Here is a 23,217-nt window from a genome sequence, read left to right as displayed (position 1 = left end):
GCTGAATTGGACAGAACAAATCTGACCTGCTTTATCTATGCAGGGTCTTAGTCTCCAGAGTTATTGCATAACTACATGTTGAGGCATACTAGAAGTTGTAGTTTCTCAACAGCCGGAGGGCTACAAAATCAACACCATTGACCTTGTTACCAGCCATACCCATTAAATGTAGCTGTTGATGAGGCAAGCAATCTCCAACTTCCTTGTGGGTTAAGGTTGTATTCAGACTAGTATGGGGAGGGATATGTACTCCCATAAGTATCTCTCAACTGGAGGCATGTTAAAGCATCAGTTGGAATCTAGAACCTCTTACTCCCCTGTTTTGAACTCTTGCATTCTAAGCCCCATTGAAGCTTTGTCTTTATTTTGATAAGTTTCCTAAAACCTACAATGGAATAGACAAACAGTTGTTTAAGGGTGGGATGCAATGTTTGCTCAGACTTTGCCCTGTATTTACCGTACTTTGTATTCTCTTTGCAGGCCATATTTGAAATAATCACCTCAGAATATTCTTATCAGCATAGTCTTGACATCCTTTTCCGACTCTTCAAAAAGTCTGAGGAGCTGAAGCAGACCATCAATGGAACAGACCACCATCATCTCTTCTCCAACATCGCAGATATCCTTGAAGTCAGCAAAAGGTAATCAAACTCCACTGGTATGGTAATATATTTTTCTTATTGTGAAACCGAACCACAGCCAGCAGTGATCATTCATTTTTGAACAATTGTACGAATTTTACCAAAGTAAGAGGTTCTTCAATTTAGCTGCCCACCATTCTTGGACAGGTCATTCCAAAATTTAACTCTAGCCCAAGGATGTCCAGACCGAACTCATTACGGACATCTTAAAGTGAAACGTCAGATGAAAATCTTACATTTTCTGGGTAGTGTTGAACCAGACCTCTCAAACTAAAGACTACTTTTCTTGGGTCCCGTGGTTCAGAGATGTATAGGCTTTTCAATGGATTTCATAACTTTTTAATGACCTTCTAAAAAGCAAATTGGGATCTACATACAAAAGGAATGTGCCTTCCAGTCCAGACTATTTCTTGTGCAGATTTCTGTGTTCCTCTTGATGGTCCTGCAAAGATCCAGGACCCCCAATATCTCCACATTGAGCGCCCATGCTCTATACAGAACATACGCATGTCTGATGTGTAATAAGAAAATTGGCACTTTAGAAATAGACCCTAGTACAAGTGATCCTAATGGTAGGGTGTCTTCAGCTAGGCCTTTCTTAGTAGGGGTTTTATCAGCGCTTGGATGGTCTCTGGTACTTTTGTGGGTCAGTCTGACCCCCTTTGAATTAAAATTGATATTTACATTAGAGGTGAGAATACTTGGCAGCAATTCAACCCCTTTCTGTATAAAATCCTTCTACTTTCAGGCTTATGAACCAAAATGTATGGGAGTTGTTCCTCTGCTGCTCACTGCAGCCAGCCCTCCACATCTCAGTGCGTCCGAGCTCTTGTTATAGCATGTAGTAGTAGGAATAAAATGAATTGAAAAGAAAAATAAAATCCTAATTCTATACGGAAATTGTCTCCTGGCCAACAGTTTCAATGGGATCCAGAGAGGAGGCAGTTTAATCCCAGTAGTGGCCCCAGCCCTGCTAATTGAAGCATCTACAGAGGTCAGAAGTGCTACAGGGACCCCATCACACAATAAAAGATTAAACTGACAACAGGAAGTTATGCAAACCCAGATGGGAGGAAGCTGTCTGCGTATTCTATAAAATCCGTAACCATCAGACTGACCTAATAATTGAGGGGGCCAAAACTTTTATCCTGTGTGCTATATTGGGTTAATAAGTCATACATAGTAACTCAATAGGTCTTTGGATGACAGTATTGTTTAGATAGGAATATTTTAACCATAAATGGTCGAATGACAACTTAAACTCTGCTTCATATATATATTAGATCACAACTGGCATGTTTCTGTGCTTGGAGCCAGATCTCTACAGTTTGTAGACGTAGGCATCGTCTATCTGCACTCTGCGGTCATTCTTTACATATGTAGCAGGGTTGAGTATGCCATTCAGCTGAAGTCGTTGTAATGTTAAGCGTTATCTGTGGTTTACATAGGACCGCAGGTGAAGTGCATGATGCACAAATGATGCAGTGAAGGGGGTGTTCAATGACAAAGTCCATTCTGCTACATCATATAATGTCCCGTAAAAGTGCAGTTCTCTTAGAAGATGTGACAGGCGGCATAAGCTATCCTGCCCCAGCCGTATTTACAGTATATATCTACTCCCAATCCCTGGACTGATGGTCTCCTCCTGGCTGTTGCTCTCCAACCCCAGAATTAATGTCTAGGTACAAGGCTTGGATCATTATAAATCTATATCTAACAACTTCTATAGATTTATGGACTGGCTGCTCCACTGATAATTCAGAATTTACAGGGTTAACATTCTTCTGCAGATGTAGCAGAGCTGGATTTGATACATAATTTTCCATTTTGTGCTTTGTAACTAAACCACAACTAAAATGTTAGTAAATTGAACAAAATGAGCCCCTTGGCCCGGCTCCCTCTGTATAATGGATGATGTGTGGTATCTGGCATTGGGTTGCAGAAAGCTTTTTAATTAAACAAGTAACCAGCAAACTTATGTCTGCACCATGAGATGGTCCCAATTCAGAAGGTACAGAGTGAAGGTATAGAGGTCTATATTGCACCTCACATTGGAGAAGGTGATCGATGTGTCCAGGCAAATCTGATGCGTTCTGCCTCTGGTGAAGCATGATACAGGGAAAGGATCTAAGAAAATCCTAGTCATCCGCCCTCAGGCATAAAACCGTTATTAGTTCTGCATGAAGTGATTGGGATTTCTGGATTTGACTTTTTTTTTTCTCCCTTTTCAGATTTTTTGAAGATCTGGAGAAACGTCACAAGGATAATCCCTTCATCCATGACATCAGTGACATTGTGGAGGACCATGCTTCGAACAATTTCCAACCATATGTCATCTACTGCTCCAATGAAGTGTACCAGCAGCGGACTCTGCAGAGGCTGTTGTAAGTTCAGGAAAACTTCTGGGTTTTGGGGGAGGTGGAGTCACAACAACCAATCAGAAACTGGCTTAGGTTTTGTAAAGCATGTTGAAGAGGTGATCTGACAGGTTTAGAGATGAGCGAGCACCAAAATGCTCGGGTGCTCGTTACTCGGGACGAACTTTTCGCGATGCTCGAGGGTTCGTTTCGAATAACGAACCCCATTGAAGTCAATGGGCGACCAGAACATTTTTGTATATCGCCGATGCTCGCTAAGGTTTTCATGTGTGAAAATCTGGGCAATTCAAGAAAGTGATGGGAACGACACAGCAACGGATAGGGCAGGCGAGGGGCTACGTGTTGGGCTGCATCTCAAGTTCACAGGTCCCACTATTAAGCCACAATAGCGGCAAGAGTGGGGCCCCCCCCTCCCAAAAACTTTTACTTCTAAAAAGCCCTCATTAGCATGGCATACCTTTGCTAAGCACCACACTAGCTACAACAAAGCACAATCACTGCCTGGATGACACTCCGCTGCCACTTCTCCTGGGTTACATGCTGCCCAACCGCCCCCCCTCCCCCCCCACAGCGCACACCAAAGTGTCCCTGCGCAGCCTTCAGCTGCCCTCATGCCACACCACCCTCATGTCTATTTAGAAGTGCGTCTGCCATGAGGAGGAACCGCAGGCACACACTGCAGAGGGTTGGCACGGCTAGGCAGCGACCCTCTTTAAAAGGGGCGGGGCGATAGCCCACAATGCTGTACAGAAGCAATGAGAAATAGAATCCTGTGCCACCGCCATCAGGAGCTGCACACGTGGGCATAGCAATGGGGAACCTATGTGCCACACACTATTCATTCTGTCAAGGTGTCTCTGCATGCCCCAGTCAGACCGGGCTTTTTAATTCATAGACACAGGCAGGTACAACTCCCTATTGTGAAGTCCCTGTCGACCCACAGCATGGGTGGCTCCCTGGAACCCACCGGCGGTACACAAAAATATCCCATTGCATTGCCCAACACAGCTGAGGTAGTAATGTCGTGCTTAATGCAGATGGGCTTCGGCCCACACTGCATGCCCCAGTCTGACTGGGGTTCTTTACAAGTGGAAACAGATGCATTTATAATTCCCTGTGGACCCACAGCATGGGTGGGTGCCAGGAAGCCACCGGCGGTACATAGAAATATCCCATTGCATGAGAAATAGAATCCTGTGCCACCGCCATCAGGAGCTGCACACGTGGGCATAGCAATGGGGAACCTATGTGCCACACACTATTCATTCTGTCAAGGTGTCTGCATGCCCCAATCAGACTGGTAATATGTACCTTAACAGTAACCGCGTTGGTGGTAATGTGGTGGTGACTGCGGACCTAGTAGCGCGGTTTTATTTTGTTGGTTTTCGGAACGTGGCCAGGATTAAGTGGGCCGTGGCGGGGGGATGGTGGGGGGGCTCTCTTGTAGTGTCGGTAAAGGTGAAATTCTTGGACTGCCACCAGACAAACCAATGCAAAGGCATTTGCCAAGAATGTTTTCCCTGTTGGAGGAGGAGGGGGATGTTTTTGAGGCACTACGTGTCCTCTCCACGTGTCCGTGGTTATATGCACCTTAACAGTAACCGCGTTGGTGGGAAATGGCCTCGCCGCCATCATGTCTTTGGGAAGCCTCTGTTTCCACACCCCAGAGACATACCATTAGCAGCGGTATAGGCAGAGCCCATAATTCATAACATTTCAGCCGTAGCATTAGGACAGGCCCCACTAACCTATCACTAGCAGCATTATAGGGGGAGCACAGTCTTCGTTCCATGTCAGCAATAGTAGCACTCAAGACAGGCCCCAGTAACCATTCCGAAGCAGCAGTATAGCGGGAGCGCAGTCTTCGTTCCATGTCAGCAATAGTAGCACTCAAGACAGGCCCCAGTAACAATTCCGAAGCAGCAGTATAGTGGGAGCGCAGTCTTAGTTCCATTTCAGTAGCTGCAGTATAGCCAAGGCCCAAGTTACATTTATGTAGCTAAAGTGTAGGCCAACCCCACACACACTTCTGTACCATGAGTGCAGGCGAAGAACATACAAATTGCTATGATTACACTGTAGGTGAGGGCCCCAAAACATTGGTGTACCAACAGTACTAATGTACCTCAGTAAAAATTGGCCATGCCCAACCAAGATGGCAGGTGAAACCCATTAATCGCTTTGGTTAATGTGGCTTAAGTGGTAACTAGGCCTGGAGGCAGCCCAGTTTAACTAAAAATTGGTTCAAGTTAAAGTTTCAACGCTTTTAAGAGCATTGAAACATATAAAAATTGTTTAGAAAAATTAGATGAGTGAGCCTTGTGGCCCTAAGAAAAATTGCCCGTTCAGCGTGATTACGTGAGGTTTCAGGAGGAGGAGCAGGAGGAGGAGGAGGAATATTAGACACAGATTGATGAAGCAGAAATGTCCCCGTTTTGGATGGTGAGAGAGAACGTAGCTTCCATCCGCGGGTGCAGCCTACGTATTGCTTAGGTATCGCTGCTGTCCGCTGGTGGAGAAGAGAAGTCTGGGGAAATCCAGGCTTTGTTCATCTTGATGAGTGTTAGCCTGTCGGCACTGTCGGTTGACAGGCGGGTACGCTTATCTGTGATGATTCCCCCAGCCGCACTAAACACCCTCTCCGACAAGACGCTAGCCGCAGGACAAGCAAGCACCTCCAGGGCATACAGCGCGAGTTCAGGCCACGTGTCCAGCTTCGACACCCAGTAGTTGTAGGTGGCAGAGGCGTCACGGAGGACGGTCGTGCGATCCGCTATGTACTCCCTCACCATCCTTTTACAGTGCTCCCGCCGACTCAGCCTCGACTGGGGAGCGGTGACACAGTCTTGGTGGGGAGCCATAAAGCTGTCCAGGCCCTTAAAGACTGTTGCACTGCCTGGGCTGTACATGCTGCTCGATCTCCGCACCTCCCCTGCTACCTGGCCCTCGGAACTGCGCCTTCTGCCACTAGCGCTGTCGGATGGGAATTTTACCATCAGCTTTTCCGCCAGGGTCCTGTGGTATAGCAACACTCTCGAACCCCTTTCCTCTTCGGGAATGAGACTGGGAAGGTTCTCCTTATAGCGTGGGTCGAGCAGTGTGTACACCCAGTAATCCGTAGTGGCCAGAATGCGTGCAACGCGAGGGTCACGAGAAAGGCATCCTAACATGAAGTCAGCCATGTGTGCCAGGGTACCCGTACGCAACACATGGCTGTCTTCACTAGGAAGATCACTTTCAGGATCCTCCTCCTCCTCATCCTCCTCAGGCCATACACGCTGAAATGATGACAGGCAAGCAGCAGGGGCACTGTCAGCAGTGGGCCAAGCTGTCTCTTCCCCCTCCTCCTCATCCTCCTCATGCTCCTCCTCCTCCTCCTCCTGAATGCGCTGAGATATAGACAGGAGGGTGCTCTGACTATCCAGCGACATACTGTCTTCCCCCGCCTCCGTTTCGGAGCGCAAAGCGGCTGCCTTTATGGTTTGCAGGGAACTTCTCAAGATGCATAGCAGAGGAATGGTGACGCTAATGATTGCAGCATCGCCGCTCACCACCTGGGTAGACTGCTCAAAGTTTCGAAGGATCTGGCAGATGTCTGCCAACCAGGCCCACAACATGTGGAGTGTAGAGTTCCACCGTGTGGGCACGTCGCACAGCAGTCGGTGCACTGGCAGATTAAAGCGATGTTGCAGGGTGCGCAGGGTGGCAGCGTCCGTGTGGGACTTGCGGAAATGCGCGCAGAGCCGGCGCACCTTTACGAGCAGGTCTGACAAGCGTGGGTAGCTTTTCAGAAAGCGCTGAACCACCAAATTAAAGACGTGGGCCAGGCATGGCACGTGCGTGAGGCTGCCGAGCTGCAGAGCCGCCACCAGGTTACGACCGTTGTCACACACGACCATGCCCAGTTGGAGGCTCAGCGGCGCAAGCCAGCGGTCGGTCTGCTCTGTCAGTCCCTGCAGCAGTTCGTGGGCCGTGTGCCTCCTATCTCCTAAGCTGAGTAGTTTCAGCACGGCCTGCTGACGCTTGCCCACCGCTGTGCTGCCATGCTGCGCGACACCGACTGCTGGCGACGTCCTGCTGCTGCTGACACATCTAGATTGCGAGACAGAGGTTGAGGAGGAGGAGGAGGAGGAGGGTGCTTTAGTGGAGGAAGCATACACCGCCGAACATACCACCACCGAGCTGTGGCCCGCAATTCTGGGGGTGGGTAGGACGTGAGCGGTCCCAGGCTCTGACTCTGTCCCAGCCTCCACTAAATTCACCCAATGTGCCGTCAGGGAGATGTAGTGGCCCTGCCCGCCTGTGCTTGTCCACGTGTCCGTAGTTAAGTGGACCTTGCCACTAACCGCATTTGTGAGGGCGCGTACAATGTTGCGGGAGACGTGGTTGTGCAGGGCTGGGACGGCACATCGGGAAAAGTAGTGGCGACTGGGAACTGAGTAGCGCGGGGCCGCCACCGCCATCATAGCTTTGAAAGCCTCCGTTTCCACAACCCTATACGGCAGCATCTCAAGGCTGATAAATTTGGCTATGTTGACGGTTAACGATTGAGCGTGCGGGTGCGTGGCGGCGTACTTTCGCTTGCGCTCCAACACTTGCGCTAGCGACGGCTGGACTGTGCGGTGCGAGACATTGGTGGATGGGGCCGAGGACAGCGGAGGTGAGGGTGTGGGTGCAGGCCATGAGACGGTAGTGCCTGTGTCCTGAGAGGGGGGTTGGATCTCAGTGGCAGGTTGGGGCACAGGGGGAGAGGCAGCGGTGCAAACCGGAGGCGGTGAACGGCCTTCGTCCCACCTTGTGGGGTGCTTGGCGATCATATGTCTGCGCATGCTGGTGGTGGTGAGGCTGTTGGTGGTGGCTCCCCGGCTGATCTTGGCGCGACAAAGGTTGCACACCACTGTTCGTCGGTCGTCAGGCGTCTCGGTGAAAAACTGCCAGACCTTAGAGCACCTCGGCCTCTGCAGGGTGGCATGGCGCGAGGGTGCGCTTTGGGAAACAGTTGGTGGATTATTCGGTCTGGCCCTGCCTCCACCCCTGGCCACCGCACTGCCTCTTGCAACCTGCCCTGCTGCTGCCCTTGCCTGCCCCTCTGAAGACCTGTCCTGAGTAGGCGTTGCACACCAGGTGGGGTCAGTCACCTCATCGTCCTGCTGCTCTTCCTCCGAATCCTCTGTGCGCTCCTCCCTCGGACTTACTGCCCTTACTACTACCTCACTGCAAGACAACTGTGTCTCATCGTCATCGTCCTCCTCACCCACAGAAAGTTCTTGAGACAGTTGGCGGAAGTCCCCAGCCTCATCCCCCGGACCCCGGGAACTTTCCAATGGTTGTGCATCAGTGACGATAAACTCCTCTGGTGGGAGAAGAACCACTGCTGCCCAATCTGAGCAGGGGCCCGAGTTCCTGGGAGTGTTCCCGCTCCTGAGCATGTGTCATTGTAGTGGAGTGAGGAGGCTGGGAGGAAGGAGGAGCAGCAGACAGAGGATTCGGATTTGCAGCAGTGGACAGCGCAGAACTGTGGCTGGACGATAGGTTGCTCGAAGCACTTTCTGCCATCCAGGACAGGACCTGCTCACACTGCTCATTTTCTTATAAAGGTCTCCCGCGTGGACCCATTAATTGGGCGATGAATGTGGGGACGCCAGAAACGTGCCTCTCTCCTAATCGCGCAGCAGTCGGCTGCGACACACCTGGATCAGGAGCTCGGCCTGTGCCCACACCCTCACTTGGGCCTACGCGTCCTCGGCCGCGTCCACGTCCTCTAGGCCTACCCCTACCCCTCAGCATGCTGTATTACCAGTGATTTGATTTCACAGGCAGGAAAGAAATTGGCGCAAGCCTGCAGGCCAAATATAATTTTTTAACTTTTTTTAAAAAGGAAAGGCCCACTGCCTCTAGTGAATGAATAATAAGTTTAATAACTGTGTTGCGGCCCTGCAAAAGTGTCACAGAACTTTACTGTTGCAGAGTTATTAACTGTGGCAGAGCAGGTATTTCCCAGGCAGGAAAGAAATTGGCGCAAGGCTGCACTCAACCGTAGCTGGTTGCGTCTGATTTTTTTACGTTCTCCACGCAGCACACACGTACCCAGAGCCCTTAGGACTGACAGAGGCAGGGCAAATATACTTTTTTCCCTTTTGTTAAAAAAGAAAAGGCCCACTGCGTCTATTCAATGACTAATAACTGTGTTGTGGCCCTGCTTACACAATTCTGTGCCTGTAGTATCAATGCAGGGTGCAATGCTCTGCACCGCCGATTTTGAGAAAAAAAAAAAAAGCAACACAGCTAACAGCAGCCTGCACAGTACTCCACACAGTTAAATGTGGCCCTAGAAAGGACCGTTGAGGTTCTTGAAGGCTACACTCCTAACACTCTCCCTGCCTAAGCACCACTTCTGTCCCTAATACCGGGTGCAATGCTCTGCACTGCCGATTTTGAGAAGAAAAAAAAATTTCTCCACTGCTAACAGCAGCCTGCACACACGTAGATGTGGCCCTAAGAAGGACCGTTGGGGTTCTTGAAGCCTACACTCACTACAAACACTCTCCCTACAGCAACTCCAATAGAACAGCACTTTCCCTCACTAACTCACACGGCATCTGAGGCGAGCCGCGGGAGGGGCCGACTTTTATACTCGGGTGACATCTGATCGCCCCAGCCACTCACAGCAGGGGGGTGGTATAGGGCTTGAACGTCACAGGGGGAAGTTGTAATGCCTTCCCTGTCTTTCAATTGGCCAGAAAAGCGCGCTAACGTCTCAGAGAGGAAACTGAAAGTAACCGGAACACCGCGTGGTACTCGTCACGAGTAACGAGCATCCCGAACACCCTAATATTCGCACGAATATCAAGCTCGGACGAGTACGTTCGCTCATCTCTAGACAGGTTGCTTACAGGGATTCTTCAAAGATACATAAAGTCTGTTCAATGGGGGGCTCAGCGATGAGAACTGGGGCCCTGTTTCTCTGGTCATCCTCGCTGTGGGCACGCTGCACCCCCTGCAGTGAGGAGGAGATTAACAGAAGCTTGCGTGGTGGCATTCTAACAATTTCAGTGGGAATGGGTAATAGCATATCTTGGTACAACCCCTAGTTATGCGGCACTAGTCCAGGGCCCAGAGCACATGACCACTCAGCTACCCGCAGGCTTCAGCAGCTATGGAAGAATCACTGCTGAAGCCTGTGAGTGGCTGTGTGCTCACATGCACAATGAATGGCACATGACCACTTGATGCTGCTTACAGGTTCCTTGCATCGGGCTGCAGCGCTACCAGATAAGTGAGTTCGTTTTCTCCATTTTAACTTTTTTTTTTTTGTTTAATGTACCAGAAAACCCCTTTAATGTTTTGGAGTGCAGCTTTCCTTTTAAGTAAAGAATTCTAGTCCTCCTGTTCTAGTTTTGCAGGTGGTTTTACAACTGTTACAGGCAAATCTCTTCTCTACTTTTAGCTTGTTCTCAATAATAACAGATTGTTGATGGTGACCGGTCAGACGTTACTACTAGCGTTGGTGCATTAGCTTATCAAGGGGAACTGCTGCCATCTGCTGCACGAAACTGGAAATGGGTTTCTGAATGTAGAGCAGCCGATCTAATAGAAGTTGTTCAAATTATACAGGTCATATGAAGGAACAAATGTGGGAGCCCAATAGTTAATAAGGCACATTTGCTTTACTTGCAGGTGCTGTGTATGATCCTAAAATTGTCCTCTAACCCCCTCTTTCCCCATCCATCCTCTCCACACACACACACACACCCCGCCCCCCTTGCTTTACAGCTCCTTCTGAAGAGACACTCGTTGACACCTTTGGGGCAACGTTTTGTTATTGGCTAAACTTAGCCCCTCAATCCCCCTAGTGATTTCTGACAACACTTCAAAAACTGTTCGAAACGCCATGGTAAAAAAAAGCCTGTGTGCTACTTGCCTAGCACGGTCTGGGTCCCTCCTGCTGGTCTGGGGAGTTCTGGCAGCTTGCTTGCAGTCGCCAACAGAACATTGCTTCCTGGAAACGGAGTTCATAAACCCCACCTCCAGGAAGCGATGGTTTAGATTGGCTGAGCCACAGCGCTCGATGAACAAATCACAGCCATCGCATTGAATGGCTGTGATGGGTTCATCGAGCGCTGTGTTGATTGGTTTAGCCACAGTGCTCGAGAACCAATCAGAGCTATCGCTTCCTGGAGGTGGGGTTTACAAACTCTGTTACCAGAAAGCAATGTTCTGTTGGCTGCTGAGGAATGCAAACATCTGCCAGAACTCAGCAGTATTGTTTGTTTTTTTTCCCCCCTCATGTAGTGTAGCTAAGGTTCATTTTCGGAGTAGGGCTTATATTTCAAGCCTCCCCCGAAAATCAGGGTAGATCTTATTTTTGGGGTACACAGTAGAACTCTCTGCTACTCATTTCAGAACCACGAATGTCCCCTTCAAAGAAACACTGAAACAGATTGAAATAAAGCCAGAATGTGGAGGTCTCCCCACGTTTTCTTTCTTGATCCTTCCCATGCAGAGAGTTACTCGGCTCCCCCTACTGATGGATGTGAGTATGGCATCTGTGTAATACAAATTACTGTGTTTATCGATAACCTTCAGTCTAAAGCTGCCTATCCACGGGCGGGTTTTCATTGCGTTCCCCACGGCGATAATCCGGCCACGGGTAATGCAGTTAAAGCTCTCCAGAATCATTGCGATTCTTTGCTCGCGGCCTGCAAATCGCAGCATTTGCGGTGATTCTCTGCAGTCAGTCTATCTATCAGATAGGCTGACAGCGGAGATCTGTCTGCTGGCTCCTGCTCCCGGGCGGCATCCCGCGGCGGCGATCTGCCGCAGGATACCACAACGCCTGTGGACAGGCAGCCTTAGGCCTCCCTCACACACAGCATCGGCAAAGCACCACGATTTGGACCGCCTTTTACAGATGCTGGTTGCTGAGCCCGACAGTGTTTTTTAATGCACCCCATCATTGTGATGGTTGATGAGGTGCGTTTAAAAAGCGCGAAAACGCCGCGTTCGAATGCATGTCTGTGAAGCCCCATTCAAATCAATGGGAGCATTATACCTTGATTACCGCGGCGTTCAGAATGCCGTGGTAATCGCGGTAGAAAGTGAATGTATGGGAGGGGCCTAATTTTAAAAAAAAAAACCTCTTAATCCCATATATAGTACTTTGTGTTCTGTTCTTATCAGAACATTTTTATCAACAATTGTAAATAATAGAGTTTTGGGCTTGTTTCTTTCCAGACTATTTGTCAGAAAACAGATCCCTATTCTCCTGAGTATGAAGCTTGTACTAGAGCATTGAAAGCCATCAGTAAGGTAAGTAGTTCTGGATTTTAAGCTTGTCTGTACTTCCATGTGGCTTTTCGAAATAAGTTGAGGTGTGTGTTCATAAGGAGTAACCCAATCGGGCCATTACATGACATGTATATGGCATTTATCACCAGTTTCCCCCTCTGCAGGCTGTATCTCTAATCCGCCGTTTTTCCTGAACTGGTAGGTGGAGACTAGTTGCCATGTTTTCCATACATTGCACACATAGAAGAGCAGGATATTCTCTTCACTCTCTCTCTGTAGTACACCCTCATATACAACAGCAGCATGGAAAACTGTGTACAGAAGTGTAGCTGTGAACCTTTCTGCCTCTTTCTCCCTCGTGCATCAGCCTCCTCCATCCTCTCCTTTCCATGGGCTTCTATAGGCAGCACGAGACATATCCTTCACCCCCACCCAATATCCCCCAGCACACACACACTCGCTTGTAAGGGGGTAGAATGCTTACGGTGCAATGGTATGTTCTATTTCCATGTTACACTGGCAGTGCATGTGTGAGTCTGGTGGGCAACTAGTATGGCACATCTCGCCCTGTTAGGGAGGTGCCTATAGGTGATACAAATAGAGGGGTGCGGCATGCAAGTATAGCAGTTGTGGCCTCTGTGGCTAAGTGTGCTGCTGTTGAGTGTGGAAGCATTTACAAGAGGTCTGTAAAGGAGTTGGTTCCAGCCAAAAAAAGTTAGTTGCAAGAAAGTAATGGAGCCTCCTGACTGTGGAGTTGAACGTATGACCCTACAGACTTAGTGTATATTCCCGTGTGCTGATGACTATGAGTTGAAGCCACTCGCGGCCTTCTTTGTTCTTTGAGACTAGAACTTGATCCCACAAGGTTTGTAAAGCAGAGACTATTGGCAAGATTGAAAACCCTGTTGCCAATTTCTAAATATTGTATTGTCACTGTTGGTTTACTGTAACATGTTCTGACTCTTGACCTACCTGCCTGAGGGGTCCCCCACGCATCCTGCAATCCATCTCGCTATCTCTTTTGCTAAAGACTGGATTTCATGTGACAGGCAGTGGACAGTAAAGCAGAAGGAAGGGAGACCCCTAGTGGCCAGCACTTTACAGGGATTTTTCAGCTCCAAAGGTTTTTAGGTAAATAAAGTAAATTGTAGTTTTGCTAGTTATCTCAAAGTGCAATTGCCATTTTAAAGATTCTCCATTGAAGTGATTATGGTTGGACTGTTATATCAGACTCTGCTCATGGACAAGAGTGGCGCTGTTGTAGCTGTAAGAGTATTTTATTTTTGTTTGTTTCGTACAGCCCTTTAAACCCAATGGGTCATTTTAATGTAAAACTATTTCAGAGCTACATTAGGAGTTAGCAGTAGTGGAAGTGCTTTAGTTGGAACCCCCACTGATTACTTTCAGATCTCCATAGGTCCTTTTTTTGTTTTCGTGATCAGCTGGTGTCGCATGTAATGGAACATTCGTGCCATCTTATGACATAACTAGTCTCCATGACCAAGGGATCGGTTTTGAATCTGGGGTTCTTCTGGGGCATTTCACCTGCAATTAAAAGCCAACTATTGTTCCAGTGTATTGTATCTGTATCTTCTAATGAAATTATGCTGTTAAGTCATAGACTAGAGAAAACACGGCTGTCTTTTTTTTTTTCCTCCATAAACCAGCACCGCACCTGTCCATAGGTGATATGTGGTATTGCATCTCAGCCCTGTTCACTTAAAGGGTGCTGAGCTGAAGTACCAGATACAGCCCGTAGACAGGTGTGGTGCACTTCTTGTACAACCTCTTTAACTCCAGTGTGAGGGGCTTGGGCTTTACTTTTACCTGCAGAGTCACATTTACTTGGACATGTTGATTTGGGTGAATGGACCCTTAGCTCGGACATGAGGATTAATATCTGACTAGCTCTGTTGGGGAATATTCTTTAGAATCTTGCATCTTTCTTGGAAGGCTACTTGGGTTTTAGACGAGAAATGATATCCTCCTTGTCTTATAGTTGGTCAAACTGTGCAATGAGGGGGCCCGGAAGATGGAGAGGACGGAGCAGATGTACACTTTGCAAACACAGCTAGAGTTTGGAAAAATCAAGGTAAGAGAAATGTCTGAGGAGGGTTCAAAGTGATCATAAGACACTACACGATGATCTGCAAGCACCGCTCATGTGGGCAGCACACTAACAAGTTCTGCAAAAGTATTATGATCTCATTAAACTGTTGCTGGAGTCCAGGTTTAGAGACACCGTGTTGTCCAATATTAGAGAATCACGTGTGCCATTGCCGACCAGCCTCATTCACTTCAATAGGGCCGAGCTGCAATATGCATGGACACTTGTGGTGCTTCTGGAAGTTTTTCTACTCCTGGTGGATCCCATTATGGTGTGTTAATGTACACAAAAAAATACCTAATAAAAGGTGGGGTGTATCGCTGACCATAAGAGTGGCAGAGGCAGCAACTATGCTGGAGGGTCAGAACGTTTCAGGTCTTGCTGGAGCCGTAATTTTATATAGACCATCTCTTCTTTTTCATAGCCCTTTCCTCTGATTTCTGCATCTCGCTGGCTTCTGAAGAGAGGAGAGCTCATGTTGGTGGAAGAGGCCGGAATATTCCGAAAAGGCTTTGGGAGAACCTACTGCTATCTCTTTCTATTTAATGATGTTCTCATAATAACAAAAAAGAAAAGGTAATTGGAAGATAATGATTATAAGGAGGAATCTGCTGCAATTTTCAGATGAATGTTCCCACTGCTTTCCAGAAATGCATCTAATAAGCTAAATAACCAAAAGCGTTATCTCACTATATTAAGGGCCGGCTCCTGGTGACTAGAAACCCTTAAAGGGGTTGTCCCGCGCCGAAACGGGTTTTTTTTTTTTCAAACCCCCCCCCCCCCGTTCGGCGCGAGACAACCCCGATGCAGGGACGTACAGAAAGCTTACCGGAGCGCTTACCTTAATCCCCGCGCTCCGGTGACTTCTATACTTACCTGTGAAGATGGCCGCCGGAATCCTCTTCCTCCGTGGACCGCAGCTCTTCTATGCGGTCCATTGCCGATTCCAGCCTCCTGATTGGCTGGAATCGGCACGTGACGGGGCGGAGCTACACGGAGTCGGCATCCTGCACGAAAGGCTCCATAGAAGAAAGCAGAAGACCCGGACTGCGCAAGCGCGGCTAATTTGGCCATCGGAGGGCGAAAATTAGTCGGCACCATGGAGACGAGGACGCCAGCAATGGAGCAGGTAAGTAAAAAACTTTTTATAACTTCTGTATGGCTCATAATTAATGCACAATGTATATTACAAAGTGCATTAATATGGCCATACAGAAGTGTATAGACCCACTTGCTGCCGCGGGACAACCCCTTTAAGTCTCAACTGCACTGAACTTCCTGTCTATGCCATCTTGGCCTTAACAGACATATAGAATGTTTACCCAGATCTTGTGGGGTCTGGTTTTTAATTCAATGTATGTTGTCTCTCTATCATTTTTTTTTTATAGACTCTTAATAGGCTTGTTCTAAGTGGCACAATGCAAGCTTATCTAGATCCATGAGGCCAGAACAAGATGAAAACTTTTCTTCCACTTGGTTGGTTGAGTTTACCAGCTTATAATATCAATGGGGTTGCCTCACACAGACAACCTACTTTTTAAAAAGCTGTTGGTCTGATGCTCAGCTGTTCATCGTCCTTCTGACTTTTCTAACCCCCTAATCAGCTGTTCCTGGGAAAAAGCCTTCTCTGACTAAACCTTTGCCCCACAGCAGCTGTCATGGCCAGAGGCGTAACTTGAAGCTTCTGGGCTCCAATACAAAATCTGAATTGGGTCCTCAACTATAATGCTTTATTCATCGTACTGGGCTCCCTATATGGAGAAGAGAAGCCTTATGGACCCCTAAGGCTCCTGGGCCCGGGTGTAACCGCATCCCCTGCACCCCCTATATTTCCACTACTGGTCATGGCCATCTATGTAATGTAGATCTCTCAAAGAAAGAACTATTCTTGCAGCTCCTAGAGGGTTGTTCTAATCCTCATTAAGGCAAATGCAAAAAGGTTGTAGTTACAATATAATCCCTTTTAACCTAATAAACTTCTGTATGAGAGCAGAAAACATCTTGTACATCTTAAGTCATACATTGTAAGGGTCAATAAACTTTCATCTTGTGGTTACCATCGAAATGCCTACAGAAATGTTCTAGTCAGTTCCTGTATATATTCTATTCTGAATGTGTACTCTCCAGTGAGGAAAGCTACACGGTGACGGACTATGTGAAGACTGATCAGTATGCAGTTGATTTGAATGACAATGAAGACAACCAGATCTCTGGATCCACAAAGACTGGAGCCATTGGTAACCGAAGTCCGACTGGGCTTTTTCCATTCAGGATTACAATGAGGAAGAACAGTGAAGGGCGACAAGAGCAGATTACCCTGGCAGCTGACACCATGTAAGTGCTTTGGAGGGGGAGGAAGACATCTGAAATACATACCTATAATAGAACTAACCATTTATAGTTTACTAGCTGACCCGTCGCGCGTTTCTGCGAAGACAGACAGACATTCATTCGTTTTTATATATCTAGATAACAACCAATCACAGCGCAGCTTTCATGTTACCTCAGTGGTATAATATATAACAACCAATCACAGCGCAGCTTTCATGTTACCTTAGCAGTATAAAATATAACAACCAATCATAGCGCAGCTTTCATGTTACCTCAGCAGTAAGAGAAATAACAACCAATCACAGCGCAACTTTTATTCTGCCTCAGCAATATAAAAAATAGCAACCAATCACAGCGCAGCTTTCATGTTACCTCTGCGGTATTATATATAGCAACCAATCACAGCGCAGCTTTCATGTTACCTCAGTGGTATAATATATAACAACGAATCACAGCGCAGCTTTCATGTTACCTCTGCGGTATTATATATAGCAACCAATCACAGCGCAGCTTTCATGTTACCTCAGTGGTATAATATATAACAACGAATCACAGCGCAGCTTTCATGTTACCTCTGCGGTATTATATATAGCAACCAATCACAGCGCAGCTTTCATGTTACCTCAGTGGTATAATATATAACAACGAATCGCAGCACAGCTTTCATGCAACCTCAGCAGTATAAGAAGTAGCAACCAATCACAGCACAGCTTTCATGTTACCTCAGCAGTATAAGAAATAGCAACCAATCACAGCACGGCTTTCATGTTACCTCAGCAGTATAAGAAATAGCAACCAATCACAGCACGGCTTTCATGTTACCTCAGCAGTATAAAAAATAGCAACCAATCACAGCACAGCTTTCATGTAACCTCAGTAGTATAAGAAGTAGCCACCAATCACAGCACGGCTTTCATGTTACCTCAGCAGTATAAAAAATAGCAACCAATCACAGCACAGCTTTCATGTAACCTCAGTAGTATAAGAAGTAGCCACCAATCACAGCACGGCTTTCATGTTACCTCAGCAGTATAAAAAATAGCAACCAATCACAGCACAGCTTTCATTTTACCTCAGCATTCTCAATATCCAGCAATTGTCTTGTGATACGTTCGGCGGATGCATCATTTTCTGGTTGAACACTCATCCCGTTGCTCGTAATGTCTTTTGCTTTCGTGCTTGAGATGGAAATCAAACGATCTTTGTCTGGGGGGCATAACTGTCGACGACGCTCGCACGCGCGCCACCTATCGTAGGATAGATGTACTATGCCAGTAACCTTCCCAGGAGTGTACTCAACAACTTCCCAAAGTCTCATGGCAATTGGATGAATGGTGTAGTAATGCATAAAGGACAGACAGACAGACAGACAGACAGACAGACATTCATTTATATATATCAGGAAGTGAGAGAATTAGATTCCGTACGTAAAATTTGGACGCTAATTCTTTTGCGCATAGAATTGAATAATCGAGTTGGGACCCATTAGCTTTTCCTATTTATGACCTATTCAATGCTTGTGCCAAATTTCAAGTTTCTATGACATTGGGAAGCGAGAAAATTAGATTCCGTACTTAAAATTTGGATGCTAATTCTTTGGCGCTTAGAATTGAATAATCGAGTTGGGACCCATTACCTTTTCCTATTTATGACATAATCAATGCTCGTGCCAAATTTCATGTTTCTACAACATCGGGAAGTGAGAGAATTAGTGACAATGATGGAAATCGAACGATCTACGTGGGGGGGGGGGTCGTAACTGTCGACGACGCACGCGCGCCATTTATCATAGCATAAATGTACTATGCCTATAATCTTCCCAGGAGTGTACTCAACAACTTCCCAAAGTTTCATGGCGATCGGATGAATGGTGTAGTAGCGCATAAAGGACAAACAGACAGACAGACACATACGCATACATTCAATTTTATATATATATAGATAAAGTGTGCTCTCCATTAGTATGTATCAGTGATCTTTAATTTGTGGCTCTTCAGCTGTTGTGCAAATGCAAGTGCCTGAAGGCTTTAGGGGCATACTGTAAATTTGCTTCATAATGGCTGCAGAGAGGTTAGAGATCACTGGTATCAAGATAAGGCCATATTCACATGGCCGAGAGCAAGTTGCGTCTGAGATTCTTGGGTGCAACTTGCATTACTTGTCCTAGTCTCCTGCCAGACTTGTATGAAAATAGGACATGCAGCATTTTTTTCCACTAAACTGGGATGATTGGTCCAAGTAAAAAATGACTCATGTGAGTCAACCCATTTGAATGAATGGGTTCATTTTCTGTGTGTATTCTGTCTGCCTTGACAGGAACAGAACTCGAATAAGAATATTGGTCGTGTGAATACGGCCTTAAGGTATTGGTAATACTAATACAAGAGTCGGTTAACTTGTTCTACAACCTCCAACCCCCATGCATATTAAAGTCAGGATTTCCACTTGCCTTCCTTTTGAGTTGTTGACACAAGTGGCCTTTTCGATCAAGCATCAGGCTGATCATATGGGACCTTCTTACCAAGGTTCACTAACTGTCGCTGCCTTGTGGGTAATCCTCACCTACCTCCTTTTTAGTTAACATGATCTATTCTTTTGCAGAAGTGACCGAACAAGATGGATCACGGCACTTGAGGTAAAGGAAGAGAATAAGCGCTACAGTAGATCCAAGACAGCAGGTAAGAGTACAACATTATAGCAACAAGAGGTTTTGTTCTGATACGGATCTCCAGATCCCCTACATAGACCTAAAGGGGCTTCCCGGGCATTTACTATTGATTTAGCTGTCCTCAGGATAGGTCATTAATGGTTGATTAACGGGGAGGGGGGTCCTCTGCTCAGGACTCCCACCATTCAGCTGATCCTCTGGCTTGTTATCAGTGCAAGCTGGACTTCCATATTGGTGGTCAGAGCCAGCAGTGTAATAGAAGGCTTTGCTTCTGTTGGCTTCACTCCCTTTGAAATCAATAGGAGTGAAGCCTTTCTATTGCACTTTCAGCTCTGACTACCAATGCAGACTTCTGCTTCAGTTCATCGGTGGGGATCCTGATTGACTGATCAATAGGAAGTGCCCGGAAAACTCCTGTAAGAATTTTGGCAGTCCGCAGTCATTACTAAGGAGCTTACTGAAGATGGGTTCATGTATTTGCTCAATGAGAGCTGCATAAATCCAAATGCAAGGACCTCCCCATAATGGCGACTGTGGGCAGACAGAAATGCGTCGCTTAAAAATGTATCTCTTCGTTGTCTTTTCTGACCGCAAAAAATTAAGTTCTTTGGTGTTAACGCCAACGTGGTATCACTACCAAATTTTTGCTTTGTTGTGCTTTGCTCTTATACTTTCCCTGGTGACACAAACTTTCCAAGTTGATAAGTCACCATCAGTCTTGAAGTAATTCATTGATTCTTTGGTTTTCTTAAAGTACCTTTTTAGAAAGGGTCTCTGGGATTTTTTCATCTGCATATGTGCATTTGTTTATTTATTAACCCTATTTAGCAATCCAATTCTATATTCATGGTTTCCTAGGGGGCTTTCTCTTTCTGCCATTATACAATGGCGCCATCTGCTGGCTAGAGCCAGTACTGCAATATGTGACATGCCAGAGAGGCCCCAACAACAAAGCAGCTGGCCATATATAGTAAGAATACCTTGCTGGACATCTTCCAACATGAGAGCTGCACAGGCTTCAATCACAATGTAGGAAGATGTCAGACGATGGATTGGAAAGGGTTAAAGATGGAGTTAAATAGTTCCTGGTTCATCATTGGGATTTCCAGATTGGGCACCAAATAAACGCCTGTCAGTAAGCAGATTTATTACTGCTCAGGATTTCTATAGCTCGATAACACATGTACATTTAGGCCTTTTTTACATTAGCGAGTGACATATATCTTGTAAAGAACTGACCAACTCCATTGTGCGTGCATGTTTGTGCACTTCACTTTTGTATTCGTTAGTTTCTGCATTTTTAGCATACAAGTGTCATCCATGTTCATTTTTCATACATGTGGGAAAAAAGGAAGGTGACCAAATTGATGTCCTTTTAAAATTCCCACTGAAGTCGATGGGTGAGCATGTAAAAAAAACAAAACCCTTGGTTGCCATGTGAGTGCATTTTTTTTAATGCACCCATTACCTTAAATGGACAATTCTGGTCCGAGAATCGTACCAGAAAAGGACATGCTGCAACTTTGGACCTCACCAGTCATAATCAGTAGAATCCATCTGATCAGAAGAGTGGGGGTACCAAAGGTTCCCATATGAATGGAGCAGAAGCTATACATGTGCACCTGCGTTCACTATAATTGGAGAGCCAGAAATTGCTAAGTGGAAGCACTCGGCAATCTCCGGCACTCCCATTGAAATGTGTCATGCCAATGTGCAATATCTTCTCCATTCATGTGGGGTCTCTGTGGTTAGAACCAAAGTTATTATCCTATCCGGAAGGGGAATATATATCTATGTCTCGGCACAACCCCTTTAATGACATTTATCGAAAGGATGGCCACGTGTATGTGGTGGTAGTTGGAGCAGCATAAGGGGTTAAGGTTTGCTTCTGTTCCATTAGGTTTCCATTTAAATTGAACGAAAGGCTCTGCAGACTGCGCCATTTGTTCCAATAGAATACCTAGGGCTAGTTTCACATGGGCAATCACGATTTTGTCATGAGAAAATCGAGGCAAATTTGCATCTTTGTCCCTGCGTTTTTTAGTGTTGGGTGTGTTTTGTTTTTTTTTTCTCATATCACTGCCACCTGCGTTAATATCACGCAAGAAAATCACGTTTTTTAACTTGAAAGTCAATAGGACTTCCCAGTGCTAAAATCGCATTGCAACGCAAGTTTGTTGCGATGCAATAAAAAGGAGGCTCCACAGGGAAAGATGGGAGATAAAAAAACAAAAAACTCAGAAAGATAGGACATGCTATGATTTTTTTTTTCACTCAACATCGCATTAATGAAAACATGGCATATGGGAAGGCAAGCATTGTACATCATTTGATTCATAATCTTTTTTACTGACTCGCATCAGGCAAAAATCACGTGATTTTTCACGCCCATGTGAAATCACCCTAAGGGTGCCTGTCCACTGGTGTGATTTCGCCGTAGGTAAACTGCCAGCGTATCACGCTGGCTGAAGCTCTCCATAGCATTGCTATGGAAAGTGCCGTCACCCCTATCCACGAGTGGAGAATCATTGTGATTCTCCGCTTGCGGCGGGCAATTCACAGCATGCTGCGAATTGCCCTGGTTCTACACAGTCATTCTATCTATTAGAATAGACTGACCGATGGAGATTTGTCTGCGGCTCCTGCCCCCCTGGCGACGGCTCCGCTGCGGGATACCCCAACGCCCGTGGGGCTTTGATTTCAATGGGTTTAAAAAAAACGAAACAAAAATCAAATTCAATGGGAGACAAAAAATGGAAACGTTGAATTCCATTTCTGTTCTCCAAAAAAGCAGAACAGAGATGCAAAGCCCTAATGGAGCCCCTTAATCATCATTGGCTCTTAGGATCTGAATTTTTACTTCTAAATGATGGAAAAGGGGGTTACCTTTTCAGCCAGCCTTCTTTTTTTTTCACCTTTTTTTTTTAAGCAAGCTTTTTCAGCCTTGTGTCTAGAAGGTAAGACTGATAACTATGTGGGGATGAATCCTCTGTCGAGCCTGGTGGAGATGGGTCCAAATGCTCAGCTCAACCTCCATGAAGCTTTTATTTAAGTGACAGATCTGTCACCAGCAGCTTGTTGATAGTTTCCAAACTGATAGTTCTTTAAAACAAACCATAAAGAAGTCCCATGCTACCTGCTCCTGCCTTATAATCGAGCAGGACCGTCTAGTAGAACATCATTCAATGTAAGGTTCCTTCTCTCAAGAGCCCAAACTTTGTTTGTTAAATACTCTGGATGAACTGTAAATGATTGACAGACCACTAAGCCTTCTCTTCTCTTTCAGAGCTGCGTCAAGTAGAAATCACAAAGGCTTACATGGCAAAACAAGCTGATGAAGTCTCGCTCCAGCAAGCTGATGTGGTTTTGGTCCTTCAGGAGGAAGAGGGTATGTGTGGTAGGCCATATGTCCTCGGGAGGCTGTTCTCTCTTCACACTCCTTTGGTTGTATTGATCCAATTAGTAGTTAGGACACATTATAATGCAGTTGCTTCAAGTTCTAGAGATTTCTATGGAGTGAAGGAAAATGTTCTTGTTTTTTATAAACTCTGGGGCCTTCAGATGAGCAGCTTATAATCCTGGTAAACCTCATTCTTTAGGTACTGTTATGTGCATGTAGTACTGTAACATGCTGTTCTTCGGGGTTGTGGACTTTGTAGTACATGGTGTGGTGAATTGGCAGATCGCAACACGGGGCAGCATTGCCATGCTCTCTCAGAATAGCTGGGCAACAGGAATGATGGTTTCCTGACTGCATACTTGGTAGAAGGAGGTGTCAGAGGGGGTCCAAAAAGAGCTGGACAT

At 46.4% G+C, this 23,217-nt stretch overlaps 1 protein-coding gene across 2 annotated transcripts in view; it reads left to right on the top strand.

The window, feature by feature from the left end:
- The window catches only part of ARHGEF16 (Rho guanine nucleotide exchange factor 16), a 59,823-nt gene that overhangs the window by 33,259 nt on the left and 3,347 nt on the right, over positions 1–23,217 (top strand). For both annotated transcript variants that reach the window (XM_066607376.1, XM_066607375.1), the window contains 9 exons: positions 481–641; positions 2,873–3,025; positions 11,423–11,552; positions 12,254–12,328; positions 14,307–14,399; positions 14,839–14,990; positions 16,542–16,748; positions 19,347–19,423; positions 22,700–22,801. In XM_066607376.1, the coding sequence (XP_066463473.1) occupies positions 481–641; positions 2,873–3,025; positions 11,423–11,552; positions 12,254–12,328; positions 14,307–14,399; positions 14,839–14,990; positions 16,542–16,748; positions 19,347–19,423; positions 22,700–22,801 (1,150 nt within the window). The remainder of the gene's footprint in view (positions 1–480; positions 642–2,872; positions 3,026–11,422; positions 11,553–12,253; positions 12,329–14,306; positions 14,400–14,838; positions 14,991–16,541; positions 16,749–19,346; positions 19,424–22,699; positions 22,802–23,217) is intronic.

Source organism: Eleutherodactylus coqui, chromosome 6, assembly GCF_035609145.1.
Source record: "Eleutherodactylus coqui strain aEleCoq1 chromosome 6, aEleCoq1.hap1, whole genome shotgun sequence".
NCBI classification, from domain to species: Eukaryota; Metazoa; Chordata; class Amphibia; order Anura; family Eleutherodactylidae; genus Eleutherodactylus; species Eleutherodactylus coqui.
The sequence above is the reverse complement of the archived record's forward strand: the minus strand, read 5'-3'. Positions and strand labels throughout refer to the sequence as shown.